The 14,592-nt window shown below is 47.7% G+C and overlaps 1 protein-coding gene across 6 annotated transcripts in view; it reads right to left on the reverse strand.

Annotated features, from left to right (window-relative positions):
- The window catches only part of RILPL1 (Rab interacting lysosomal protein like 1), a 63,129-nt gene that overhangs the window by 14,302 nt on the left and 34,235 nt on the right, over positions 1-14,592 (reverse strand). For all 6 annotated transcript variants that reach the window (XM_056821878.1, XM_056821876.1, XM_056821877.1 and 3 more), the window contains exon 4: positions 14,155-14,376. In XM_056821878.1, coding sequence (XP_056677856.1) covers positions 14,155-14,376 — 222 coding nt within the window. The remainder of the gene's footprint in view (positions 1-14,154; positions 14,377-14,592) is intronic.

Raw genomic sequence — 14,592 nt, forward strand, 5'->3', positions numbered from 1 at the left:
AGGATTTTTCCAGGAATTGAATTCAAATTTACCACATCTAGTATGCAGATGGCCTTTGCTTCCTTTTTAGGAAAGCCTAATGAGACACATCCATTTCCTGTCTTGTGGCACTCTTCTGTACTCTGAGAGCTTTCAAAGGTCACTGGCCCTTGGTCAGCAGCCACCCGGCCAGCTTTTCCCCCAATATCTTGGGATGTGGTTTGTTTGAGCTTGCTACTCATTGAGCACCCTCTTATTTTCTTATTTATCTTGTGTTTTAGCTGTAGGAAGCCCTTCTCTAACCATACAAACTCACACTGTTTTCTCCTTCCTCTAAACTCTGAGTCTATTTCCTATCATATAAATTTTTAGAATTCAGTTATATCTCTGCCATTGACCACACCATTTTTCCTACGTGGAATAATAACCTCTTGGGTTCTTTCTATTGGAACAGAATTGCCAAATCTCCAAGTTGAAAGGGACCCCAGAGAGTAATCCAGTTCATCCTGTAGCTGATCAACAATCCCTTCTTTTACACAGTGATCATGTTTTTTTTTTTTTAAACCCTTACTTTCCATCTTGGAGTCAATACACAGAAGAATGGTAAGGGCTAGGCAATGGGGGTCAAGTGACTTGCCCAGGGTCACACAGCTGGGAAGTGTCTGAGGCCAGATTTGAACCCAGGACCTCCCATCTCTAGGTCTGGTTCTCAATCCACTGAGCTACCCAGCTGCCCCCGATCATCTGTCTTATTTGGGGTGGCTCAACTCTAGTCATGACAAATGGTCATCTAGTCTTTGAAGACTTCTAGTGAGGAGAAATCTACTCCTGAAGCAACCCATTCCACTTTTGGGTGCCTCTCATTCTCAGGAAATTTTTAGGGTACCATACCTAAATGTGGCACAATCTAGATTCTCCTATCCATACAGTAGAACAATCTCTATTACATTCCCCAAGCTAAGGAAGTTATAGATACAATCACAAAGCATATATCTTCCTAGATCCAGTTAAAGCCCCTCTTCCATGAAACCAGCCCAACCTAGTCCTCTGGTGATTTCTGTCTACCTCCCTCAATCGGTCTTTTTCTTGGTAGTTATTGCTTCATGTACATAATACAGAAGGAGAGGGCATGGCCCAAAGATTCTCCAGTCAGAACAGACCCTAGAACACTATCTCCTCAATTAGAGTATAAGCACGTGTGGGGCAAGAACCATTTCATTTTTGTCTTTGTATGCTCAGCACCTAGCAGAGTGTGGGACACATAGTAGGCGCTTAATGATTGCTTAGGTGATGACTGGGAGTATCCTCAATAGTAATTACACAAGGACATTTAGAAGATGGGAGGGTTTGGGGGAAAGAGAATGAGTTCTTTCTGGGCATTTTCATTGGAGACTCCTATAGGATATCCAGTTCCAGATGTCTAAGAGGCAGTTGATAATACGGAACTGGAGTTCAGGAAAAACATTTGGGTTGGATCTCTCTCTCTCTTTCTCTCTCTCTCTCTGTCTCCCCTCCTTCTCCCTTTCCCTCTCTCTCCCTCTCTCTTTCCCCCTCCCTTTCTTTCCTTCTCCCTCCCTCTCTTCCTCTCTCTCTCTCTCTCTCTCTCTCTCTCTCTCTCTCTCTCTCTCTCTCTCTCTCTCTCTCTCTCTCTCTCTCTCTCCCCCTCTCTTTCCCTCTCTCTCCCTCTCTGTTTCTCTCTCTCTGTCTCTCTCTCCCTCTCCTTCTTCCTCTCTCTCTCTGTAGAGAGATATAGATATATGTGAGAATCATCTGCCTAAAGAATATAACTGAACTCTAGGGAGCTGATGATACCACCAACTGAGAGAACATGCTGAGAAATGAGATGAGGACCCAAAGTAGAGTCTTGTAGGACATGCTCAGGGAGTGAGTGTAGCATGAATGAAGGTCCAATAAAGGAGACTGAATAGGAGTACGCAGACAGGTAGAAGAAGAACCAAGAGAAAGTTGTTTCATAAACCCCTCAAAGGGAGCGAGTATCCAGGACGAGAAAGTGATCAACAGTGTCAAAAGCTACAAAGAGGTCACAACAGATGGAGCCTGAGAAAGGGCCATCAGATCTGGCAAATAAGAGATCAATGGCTCCAGGAAAGAACTGTTGAGTCAGATGGATGTGGATTGAAGCATACTATCTTTTACATCAGTGTGTTTATGGTTTTATGTTGGGGATTCGGTTATATGAATTTGCTCTTAAAACAATGGCCAAAAGGAAGTGTGTTTTGCAGGATAATAACATTAAAATTAAATTTAAAAAAGAGAGATCAGTGTAATTATGGAAAAAACCCAGTTCAGAGTTCAGAGTTCAGACATGAGGTTGTGGAGGGTTTTGAGAAGATGGAGAAGAGAAGTGAAGCCAGTAAGCACAGAAGGCTTTCTCAAGGAATTGGCCAGAAACTACAAGAGGATAGCAGGTGGAACTCAGAAGGGGAGAAGGGGGCTCTAGGGTGGAGGGTTCCAAAGTGAAAAGGCACTTGAGGATCAGTAGTGAGGTCTGGAGAGTCAAAAGCTGAGCCAGCAGAGGAAAGGGATGGTTTTTAGTGACGAGGAGAGACGTGGGAGTGTTGGTAGGCAGCAGTGAAGGAGCTGGTAGGTAGGAAGAGAGAAGTGGGATGATAGAAGAGGCAATCTGCTGGAGTAGGTGGGATTAAAGATGCATGTGGAAGGACTTCATTGGCAAGGGGGAAAGGCCACCTCTTCCTTTGAGATGGAGGGGAGGAGATAGAAGATGTCTGAATTATGTGAGATACAGAGGAGGTGAGAAGGGCAAATAGCTTCCATTTTTCCAGGGGTCTAGTGGGCAAGATCTTTAACTTAAGGAGGCTTGAGGAGAGATGAGAAGGTTTTGGATGACCCTGTGGAGAATGAGACAGTTAACTGACAAGGGAAGCTGAATGACTGCCTTGCCACAGTGAGTGCCCAGTTCGGATTATGGAATGCAAACTTGGGGTGGATCTAGTCAGCAGTTTTTAAATTTTCTCAAGCTTTGTCCTTCAGTACATGAATGGGGGTGGGTGTAGGGAAGAGCTAGATGGTGGGGTTTGACTCAAGATGGGTAACAGGTCAGGGAGCAGGCGAGAGTAGAGGATGATGTGGAATTGAGTTGCTTCATCAAGGGGTTGAAATGATGGCCTGGAAAAGAACGGAGGGGTAGAGGAATAGAAGTCCCTGAGGATGAAGAGAAAGTCTAGGGGGTCATTAAACCTAGGGAAAGATGGAATGAGCAGAGATTATGATCAGATAAAGGAATTTCAGAGTGTTGTGAACTTGTGGCTGACGGTAAGATCAAGGATAAGCTGAGGTGGCCAAGGACTGGCCGTGGGAAGGGAATAGCCTGAGGACCTGGATAGTTAGGGTGTCTGAGGAAGCACCAATGGGGAAGGAGAGGGGGAAGAGAGAAAGACGGTGAGCCAGGCTCCCTCCTGCCTTGACGATACTATCCAAACTGCACTGTGACATTTCAGACTCCCTAGTTTGACTCAAACCCACCTAGCCAGTATTATGCCAGTGCTCAGTACCATCTGTTCCCTGAACTTCCAACAACAAGCATTTATTATTCATCATGCATTTATTTAAGCATGTCTATCATGCAGGCACTATACTGGGTGCAGGGGATCAGGGACATAAAGGAAACTAGCTTCTGCCTCTGCCTCTGCAGCCAGGGAACTGGTTCCCCAAGCTAGGGATGGACAACCTCCTCACCTCCTCCTTGGGCAAACCTTCCTTGATTAGCCCAGGAGTTAGTGCTGTCTCTCCTGTCTATACCACAGAATCCTAGGCTTGAGAGAGACTTCTGGGACCACTCACTTACACAAGAATCCCATCTCCTGGTTCTGCCCTTTGGATCCGGCACAGCCATGTAAATCCCTTTTCCAAGAAGCAGCTCTTCGAACACTGAGGACAGCCCTCATGGAGCCCCCAGTCTTCTGTTCTTCAAGCCAAACATCTCCAGTCCCTTTGACTGATCCTAACTTTATTTTATTTATTTTTTAAATCCTTAGCTTTTGTCTTAGAACCAATCCTGTGTATTGGTTCTGAGGCAGAAGAGTGGTAAGGGGTAGGCAAGGGGGGTCAAGTGACTTGCCCAGGGTCACACAGCTAGGAAGTATCTGAAGCCAGATTTGAACCCCCCCACATTGAGACCTTGAGCTCTATCCACTGAGCCACCTCACTGCCCCTGGCATTAACTTTAGATAATTCATTAAACAGCTTGCATTTTTTTTTTAACCCTTACCTTCCATCTTGGAATCAATACTGTGTATTGGTTCCATGGCAGAAGAGTGATAAGGGCTAGGCAATGGGGGTCAAGTGACTTGCCCAGGGTCACACAGCTGGGAAGTGTCTGAGGCCAGATTTGAACCCAGGTCCTCCTGTCTCAATCCACTGAGCTACCCAGCTGCTCCCCAGCTTGCATTTTTTTGTCAGCTGTCTCTCCTGCCTAAAATTTTCTCTGGTCTCACCTCCACTACCTGGCTTCCTTCAAGTTCAGCCAAAGTTCCACCTTCTACAAGAAGCCATCTCCAATCCTCCTCAATGCTAGGGCCTCCTCTCTGTGCACAATCTTGAATTTATACTGGGCAAATCAGCTAACCCCAGTTTCCCTCAATTCCTCATCTGTAAAATGGGGACCCACTGGAAAAGGAAATGGCAAACCATTCCAGTATCTTTGCAAGAAAACGCCTTGGGAGGGGCAGCTGGGTGGCTCAGTGGATTGAGAGCCAGGCCTAGAGACAGGAGGTCCTAGGTTCAAATGTGTCCTCAGACACTTCCCAGCTGTGTGACCCTGGGCAAGTCACTTAACCCCCATTGCCTAGCCCTTACTACTCTTCTGCCTTGGAGCCAATACACAGTATTGATTCTAAGACGGAAGATAAGGGTTTAAAACAACAAAAACAAAAAAAAAAGCGCCTTGGGGTCATGTAGAATTGGACACGTTTGAACAACGCTGACCACTCCAACAGTGCCTTGAACATAGGTTCGATGAATGAGGGGATGGAGTATTTCATACATGCTGGCTGGACTGTGTTAAATATTCACCCAGTTTGTGGTAGCCTATCTCTAGCCATACCGTCTGATTTCCTGTGACTCACTTACATTTTTCCCATCAGCCACTGGGTCCCAGCCTAGACTCAGTTCATTCTTCCGAATCACAGTAGACGCTGCCCTTCCTCTTTCCCACTATTTTTATGTGGTGAGTAAGCAGAACCCGGCATCATGATGATTCTGAGTGATACAGAGGGACCTGGAGAACTAGCCTGAGGATGTGGCTCCTTCCCACATACAGGCTGGACAGATCTCCCGAAAGCCACAAGTCTGAGGTGTCAGGGGCCCCAAGCACTGCTGATCTGCCTCCAACACTCAAAGAGAAATATGGCTGCTGTGGTCATCATCCTTGGCCATTAGATAAACCATCTGACGGGAGTTCCTGCCCCCCTCTCGCTTGAAAATGAAGAGATTCAGATTGACGAAGGAGTAGCGTAACAGTAAAAATTAGTTTCTCTGCTAAAAGTATTATGTTTTTATGAGGTTTGTTAAAGATTAAGAAATAAAGAAATACAAAATAAGGAAAGCACGTGCAACCTACATCTTGCCTGGTAAAGAGCCGCGTGTGTGTAGAAGAGAGAGAGAGAGAGAGATGGAGAGAGAGAGAGACACAGAGAGAGAGACAGAGCAGGGAGAGGGAGAGATAGAGACAGAGAAAGAGAGAAAGAGGAGAAGGGGGAGAAAGGGAAGGAGAGACAAAGACAGAGACAGAGAAATAGAGGAGAGACAGGCAGAGAGAGAGAGAGAGAGAGAGAGAGAGAGAGAGAGAGAGAGAGAGAGAGAGAGAAAGAGAGAGAGAGAGAGAGAGAGGGAGAGAGAGAGGGAGAGAGAGAGGGAGAGAGAGGAAGAGAGAGAGAGAGATCTAAATACCCCTTTTGCTCTCGGCCAGGTGAGATTCTGGGGAATTCTGGGAAGTTCCAGGGACTTCTGGGAATTGAAATGAGGAGTTCAAATCTCCATTTTTACAGTAGCAAATAATAGCCCAACTCCTTCATTTTCAGATGAGGACACTGAGACCCAGAGAAGAGAATAACTCGCCCAAGATCACAAGGTATATAAAAGTGGCCAGTATGGAAGTAAGTTTTGCATGATCACACCAACTTTAAACCCAGATCGAATTTCCTGCCACCTCCGGGATGAGAGGGAGGAAGACAATTTGGATCATATAACGAACTTAATGTGGAAATTGTCATTACATGTAATTGCTAAGATATCTTTAAGCCAAGGTCGCAAGGAGGAAAGCGAGGATTTGAACTGGTCCTCTGACTTCTGAACTACTCGAGCCTGTGGTAGGGAGTGGCGCAAAGATCTGAGATTCACAGGATTCAGCTCTAAGAGGCAGAGACGCATCCAGAGTGGGAAAAACAGGAGAGAATTCAAGTTTGGAGAGAAAAAGGCAAAAAGGCCAGGAGTGGGAAGAACCCACGTGAAGATGGGGCTAAAAGACCAGGATCTTGGTTGGGGCTGCCGCTGGGGCCGGGCCACTGCACTTCCCATTTCAAAGGGAGTTCAGGATCACAGAAACAAGACTCCCTTACTGAGGACAGATAAACTGCAGTGGCCAAAGAGCAGGGCCCTGCCGGAGGAGAGGAGGATTCGGCTTTGGATTTCAAATCAGCACCAGGTCCCACACGAATTCAGCCACTGGCCCACCTACTTAAAATCCAAATTATTTTTTGTCTGCTTTATATTGACTTATCTTTTCCCCTTCTGTAAGCTCCTTGAGGGCAGGGACGGTTTTGTGTCTGGCTTTGTGTCCCCAGCACCTGGAACCCTTTCCTTGTCTGCAACCTCTGTTTTTACTGGTGTAAGGAACAGTAACTGCTCTGCTCTGTCACTTGGAGTTTTAATATTATCTGGAGGCATAGCAGAGCTGAAACTTGCCCAGCATCATACAGCCACCCTAGGATTTGAACCCATACCTTTCTGAGTTGGAGACCAGCTCTTAGATCTATTGTGACCCAGAATAGGTGCTTAATAAATTGCATATTAAAGAGCAGCTAGATGGTTTAGTGGATAGAGAGTCAGGCCTGGAGTTGGGAGGAGCTGAGTTCAAATCTGGCCTCAGATACGTCTTAGCTGTGTGACCCTGGGCAAGTCACTTAACCCCAACTGCCTAACCCTTACCTTTCTTCTGCCTTGGAACTGATACTTAGCATTAATTCCAAGATGGAAGATAATAAATATACATAAATAAATGCATGTTGTCTTGAATCAAATGCCTGGAAAGGACCCTTACGAGATTTGGAGACCAATGGACTACTTTGGGGCAGGACAAGGACAGGCATTATTAGAGCCCAGAGCCAGCTCCCTTAGGGGTTAAAGGCTTTTCCAAGAAGCCATTCCAGAAGTCTGTTATAAGCAGGGCTGAAGCTATGCTCCCTCTCCAGAGCCACCTGCAGGCATCCTTAGGGTGCCGGGCCATGAGAGGTATCCAAAGGCCTGAATTTATTCTTATTTCTCCCTCTTGGCTACGGACCCATCCCTGGAAAGGGGCACACTGGCTTTCCTTGGGGGATGAGGGGACTTGAAGAGTAGCCGAACCCTAGCACGTCATAGCTATGACCCGGAGTCTGCCTTTCTAGCCTTCTCTAAAGAGGTTGAAGAAGGCTGTTCTCACATCCTGGCTTATAAGAACAAAGATTATCCCACTCTCCCCCCCTTTACAAATGGGGAGACTGAGGCGCAGGCGATAAAGTGACTTGTCCAGGCTCACACAGCTAGTATTTGAACCCAAGGCTTTATTACTCTATGTCAATTCTTCTAAGGTATCTAACACTATTGGAGGGCTACTGCTGGAGGAGGAGGAAGGCCTGGCACTGGAACATTTCCTGAAGGCATCACAAGCAAAGAGCTAGGCGATGGAGAACTAGAACTTCAGAGCAGGAAGGAACCTTAGGGGTCGCCAGATTCAGTCCTCTCATTTTCTAGAGGAGAAAATCTCAGAAAGAAGTGACTTGCCCAGGTCACAGAGCAGCAGAGCTGAGACTCCTGGTCCAACACTGTCTGTGACACTGAACTGCAACACAACCCAGCGAATGGGATGGAGCTCTTTGCTTGATACGAACAGAGATTTGGAAAGCGTGCTAACCAAGATGGAAATCGGGCCTCATTAGCAGCAGTTTGGGGCAGGGTTCTCTGGTTACACCCCATTAGGGAGGTAGAAAGGTGGCTCCGGTTATCTCAGCTCCACTAGGGGAGGCCTCCCATTCCTGTCCCAGGGGAAGTGATAACAGGAGAAACATACTTCCTGGGAGTCGCTCCAAGGGTCATCTTTGTCTGGACAGCATAGGAATTGCTCCTCTCCTCCTTACGGGAAAGTGAGGATCTCGGCAAAGGCCTGGATGGCACGACTAAACGCTCTGTCCTTTCCCCAGAGGAACAGGGACATGAGCTGCTGGAAGAGCTCGCAGAATGAGTGAAGCAGAACTGAGAAAACAGAATATACAACCACGTTTGGAAGAGAGGAAGGACTCTTCTGCTTTGAAGAGGACCGGAGATGAGGAGACAGATTTCCCTCCTCTCTATAAAAAGGTGGTGGACCACCAGGGCAGAATGTTGCATACTATTTCAGTATATTTTGCTTAGTGTTTTCTTTCTTTATTTCTTGGAGAGAGAGAGAGAGACAGAGAGAGAGAGAGAGACAGAGAGAGGGAGGGAGGGGGAGAGAGAGACACACACAGAGACAGAGAGAGGGAGAGACAGAGAGAGAGAGAGAGGGAGAAAGAGAGAGGGAGCACAGAGGAGAGAAGGAGAGAGAGAGAGAAAGAGAGACAGAGAGAGGGAGAGAGAGAGAGGGAGAGGGAGGGAGAGAAGGAGAGAGAGAGAGAGACAGAGACAGAGAGAGGGAGGGAGGGGGGAGAGAGACAGAGAGAGAGAGAGGGAGAGGGAGAGAGAGAGGAGAGAAGGAGATAGAGGGAGAGAGAGAGAAAGAGAGACAGACAGACAGAGACAGAGAGAGGGAGAGAGAGAGAGGGAGAGGGAGGGAGAGAAGGAGAGAGAGAGAGACAGAGAGACAGAGACAGAGAGAGGGGAGGGAGGGGGAGAGAGACAGAGAGAGAGAGAGAGGGAGAAAGAGAGAGGGAGAGAGAGACAGAGGAGAGAAGGAGATAGAGGGAGAGAGAGAGACAGAGACAGAGAGAGGGAGAGACAGAGACAGAGGACAGAGAGAGGGAGGGAGGGGGAGAGAGAAACACACACAGAGACAGAGAAAGGGAGAGAGACAGAGAGAGAGGGAGAAAGAGAGAGGGAGAGAGATAGAGAGACAGAGGAGAGAAGGAGAGAGAGGGAGAGAGAAAGAAAGAGAGACAGACAGACAGAGACAGAGAGAGGGAGAGAGAGGGAGAGGGAGGGAGAGAAGGAGAGAGAGAGACAGAGACAGAGAGAGAGAGAGAGGGAGAAAGAGAGAGGGAGAGAGAGAGACAGAGGAGAGAAGGAGATAGAGGGAGAGAGAGACAGAGAGAGGGAGGGAGGGGGAGAGAGAGAGAGAGGGGAGGGAGACAGAGAGAGAGAGGGGGGGGGAGACAGAGGAGAGAAGGAGATAGAGGGAGAAAGAGAGAGAGACAGACAGGCAGAGACAGAGAGCAGGGAGAGAGAGAAAGGGAGACGGGAGGGAGAGGAGAGACAGAGAGAGAGAGACAGGGGTGGGGGAGAGGGACAGAGACAGAAATAAGAAGCCCTAGATGAACTCAAGTCACCAGGAGCAGTAAACTATGTCCTCAAGTCCCTGAAAGAAATGGCAAGGTGGACTTCCTAAGTCACTGCTGAGGACCTTTAAAAGACAAGGAAAAGAGAAATCCTTATTTTCAAAAATAGAGAGGGAATGGGCCTGTAAACTATAAACTAATGACCTTGATTTGTACTCCTGTCAAATTCTAAAACATATTATTAAAGAGCTAGAAGCAAACATTGAGAAAGAACAGTGATCACCAAGATCCAACATGGCGGCATTAAGCCTGGGCCATGCCAGACTAACATCATTTCCTTTTTTGACAGGGTTACTAGGCCAGGGAAGTGCTGTATGTACTACTGACCTAGATTTGATCAAAGCACTTGATGGTCTCTCATGTAATTCTTATGGAAAATATAGAGGGATGTGAGCCAGAGAATACACTGGGGTGGTTTTGGAACTGGTTAAATGGCCAGAACCAGAGTAGTCATTAATGGCTGGATGTTAGCTGGCAAGGAGGTCTCCAGTGGAGTGCCCAGGGGACCTGTGCTATTTCACATTTTTAGCAATGATCTGGATGACGGCATAGATTCTGTCGGATCTGCAGCTGACAGGGTGTTGGGAGGGATAGTGAACATATTGGAAGATGGAGCTGGGATCTGGAAAGATCTTAGGCTAAAGCAATAGGTCAAATCTAATAAAATGACACTAATGGGCCTCCATGGATAGAACACTCATGAGAAAAAAATTCATCTTCCTGAATTCAAATCTGGCCTCAGACACTTGCTAGTTGGGCAATTTCTCAATTTCTCCATTTCACATAATCCTGCCTCAGAGATATTCTAGTCCACTCCGTATCTGAACAAAAATTCTCTCTGTATCATCCTCAACAAGAACTTTAATTTAGCCTTGACTGGAAGATGCTGGAGTGGTTGGTCATTTCCTTCTCTGGTTCATTTTACAGATGAGGAAAACTGAGGCAAACAGGCTTAAGTGACTTGCCCAGGGTCACACAGCTAGTAGATGTCTGAGGCTGAATCTGAGCTCCAGGGCTGGCAGGCACTCTAGCCACTTCACCACCTCGTTGTAGCTGGATGTTTCTAAAGGGCAGATCTAACCATATCCTTGACCTACTCAAGAAACTTCAGCTGCTCCTCGTCACCTTTAGGAAACAAGCTTCGCCATTTAGCTTTGCCATCTGTAAAGGGTCCAGCCGGTCTTTCTCGACTGATTTCACATTATTCCTGGGCTGCTCTGTTACAGTCAAACTGACCCATTTTCTTCCCCACCAGACACACTGTTCTATTTCCTCCCTCCCTTTCCCATGTTGTACACCCTGTCCTCCCATGGGCTAGAAATGCCTGACCTTCTCCCGGCACCATTTTTTTTTCTAAAACCCTTATATTGTGTATTGGTTCTAAGGCAGAAAAGCACTAAGGGCAAATGTGGCCTTTTCAAATCCCTCCAAATGTTGGTATTCTGCCACCCCTGAAATGACTTTGAATACATTTCACATTCCCTTATCTGACTGAGGGGGGTCTCATTTCCCCCAGGTATAATAGGTATTAGACCTTCTGGAGAGTAAAGACTTTGGCTGGCCAATGGTGGTCCAGTCCTCAGAGCATCTGAGAAAGGATTCCCATTGGCTTGCCCTTGGCTGCTTTGTAGCCTCAATGCTTAGCACACACACAGTTGGGGCTTAACATATTTTTGTTGAATTGATCATCTGAAGAACTCCTGATCAAAAATGAATAAGGAATGGCCGTCACATTTCCTTGGAATAATATTGAGACTCAAGAGGGGAAAAGGGGACATAGAATATCCTTGAACAGAGAACGTCAGAGCTGGAAGAGCTTTTGGAACAGAGACTATCAGAGCCAGAAGGAGCCCTAGAACAAAATGTCAAATGTGAGGGGCTTTAGAACAGGGAACATCAGAGGTGGAAAGGAGTTTAGAACAGGGAATGTCAGAGCTAGAAGGAGTCTAGAACCAAATGTCAAAGCTGTGAGGGGCTTTAGAACAGGGAACATCAGAGGTGGAAAGGAGTTTAGAACAGGGAATGTCAGAGCTAGAAGGAGTCTAGAACCAAATGTCAAAGCTGTGAGGGGCTTTAGAACAGGGAACATCAGAGGTGGAAAGGAGTTTAGAACAGGGAATGTCAGAGCTAGAAGGAGTCTAGAACCAAATGTCAAAGCTGTGAGGGGCTTTAGAACAGGGAACATCAGAGGTGGAAAGGGGTTTAGAACAGGGAATGTCAGAGCTAGAAGGAGTGTAGAACCAAGTGTCAAATGTGAGGGGCTTTAGAACAGGGAATATCATGACTGCAAAGGGGTTTAGAACAGGGAATGTCAGAGCTGGGAAGGGGCTTAGAACAGGGAATGATAGGGCTGGGAGGGACTTTTAGAACAGAGGATGTCAGAACTGGGAGGGACCTTGGAAGAGAGATTGCCAGAGCTGAAAGAGACCATTGAGATCATGCCAGTCCTCACCCTCATTATACAAATGAGGAAAATGAGGCAGAAGAAGGGAAAGAAGCACTGACTCTGCAGTCAGATGGCCTAGGCACAAATCCCGCTTTAACTGCCATGTGCCCTTGGCAAGATCACTGGGGTCTCTGCTTCCGCAGTTACGACTCGAAGGCCCTGAGGTCCCTTCCGGCTTTAGCTCTTGGACCCTCTGACTTGCAAAAGCTATTACTGACACAGCCAGGAGCAGCCCCTGGGCCGGCTGCTTCTTCCTAGGAGCCCTTCTCTTCCTCCTTAGCAGATTTTCTCGTGATTCTGCAGGGAAACACTTCCTGCCTCATGGGATGGACACGTTTATTTCGATGTCCCGAGAAACCACAAGACCCTTCCTGGGATGGAGGAGAGTCCTGACATGCACCTCAAAGTACTGAGTCGTGAAAACAAGCCCCCTTGCCACACCTCCCCACTCCCGGAGCCAGACCCATCCCTGTCCCGGGTGCTAATGAGTCAGTCACATGCCTGGGGTGGGAAATGTCCTGTAGCAGGCAAGTCTGGGCTCTGCCAGGTGCTGAGCATCTGCGCTGACCCAGCAAAAACATGCCCGAGTCCTGCCTGGGAGAAGTCCAAGCTAAGGCTTTGGGGCAGGGAGGGCCGGACAGGAAGGAAGTCACCCGGGGCAGAGGAGCTGGGAGGAAAGAGGACCGGTGGAATAACCAATCATCTGTTGTCTCCAAGAACAAAGGAGAAAACATGCTTCTCACCTCTCTGCTTGAGGGGATGCAAGATGTCACAGGACACTGCTCTATTGCTCAATTCTGCTTTTCTTTATTAAATGTTTTATTGTTGATCTTTTACAAATATTTTATTTTGACTTTCCACCAGCTCTCCTCATCTCTCTCATCTTTTCTTTTTTTTAAATCAATGATCATTTATTAAACAATGAATTGAAACAATCTTGCCTCATTTTCAATAGAACTCAGAGCACCATAATGGAGGACTGGGGTGGGAGACCTTAGGGGCAATCAGGGCCAACCCCCTACATTTTACTACCGGGGAAACCAAGGCCTAGAAAGAGGCAAGATCTGAGCCAGGGTCTTCCTGGTTCTTAGACGTCATCTAAGCTGCTCATTTTACAGAAAAGAAATTGGAGTAAGCATCTGAGAAGGGATTTGAACCCAAGTCTTCCTGACTCTCCCTGTCAAAAACAGTTGAGTTGGAAACCACCTAAGAAGCCATCTTGCCCAGCCCTTTTCACTATACATATCAGGAAACTGGAGCCAAAGAGTCCTGCCTTGCTCAGGGTCAGCAGGACCGAGCCAGTCTCAGGCCTGGAATTTAAGTTCCAGGCCTTTGAGTCAAATCCTACTTCCTTGATTCTACATCCAGCAGTCTCTATCCCCAACATCCCATAAGTATATTCAAGCAAAACCCACTGCCGTGCCCCCAAACGCATGCCTCGTCCCCCATGGGTGGGCCACTCTGGAGAAGCCAGAGGCAGCCTCGCCATCAGTGTTCTTCTTTAGTAAAATGGAGGTTCAGTGGGGGAGAAGGATGTACGGGAAACGGCTCTGGCACAAAGCTCAAAACCTGTCGATAAAACTATTAGAAAAGAAAAACTGAACGCATACAGAGGAGCCAGAAAAAAGCCTAATGTACAGGTTTTTGGTCCAAGACAGAGAAGGAAAAAAAAAAGTCATTTGAAATGATCTGGGGATCTGACGTCCCGGGTTCTATTACTGTGTATGCCATGAACTCCTGGAGCGATGCTGGCAAGTTATTTCCTTATTCCTTGGTTTTCTCATCTGTATACGGGGATGATAATCCCTGCCCGGCTTACCCGGCAGCCCAAGAGGGAAGGCTTTCGGATGATGAATCTGCATCCTGTCCCCAGTGCCGGAGGCTCCCCTAGAGGCCCACAGCCTTCCGGCGCTCCATCCAGGACTTACCCTCCCACACCAGCGCTGAGCCTTGTTTCCTGCTCACCTCGGTCGCCTCCTCTCCGTTCTGGCTGGGTTCCCCCTTCAGCTTCTCCCGAAGCTTCCCGATCTCGGCCCTCATACTGCCCATCTCTTGCTCCTTGGTCTGCAGGTACGCCTCCAGCTCCACCTTCTGCTCAATCAGGGCCTTGCCCTGGGCCTCCACAACCGTGATGCGGTGCCGGAGGTCATGGTTGATCTTCATCAGCCGGCTCTGCTGCTGCTGCAGCTGTTGGGGGAGAAAGGCGAGGGGTGGCCGCTGGAGGACAGGCTGGGGCCCCGTCCCAAGCTAGCCCCTCCTCAAGTAGAGACACACCGGGACCACCACTCTCCTATTCTCTCCTCGCCAGGGAAAAAAATCAACCAATAAGGACTTCTCGAGCACCTACTCTATGCTCGGTGCCAGACACAAAGACAAAAATTAGTCAGTCCATGAGGAAGCATC

This window comes from Monodelphis domestica, chromosome 3 (genome assembly GCF_027887165.1).
Source record: "Monodelphis domestica isolate mMonDom1 chromosome 3, mMonDom1.pri, whole genome shotgun sequence".
Taxonomy (NCBI): Eukaryota; Metazoa; Chordata; class Mammalia; order Didelphimorphia; family Didelphidae; genus Monodelphis; species Monodelphis domestica.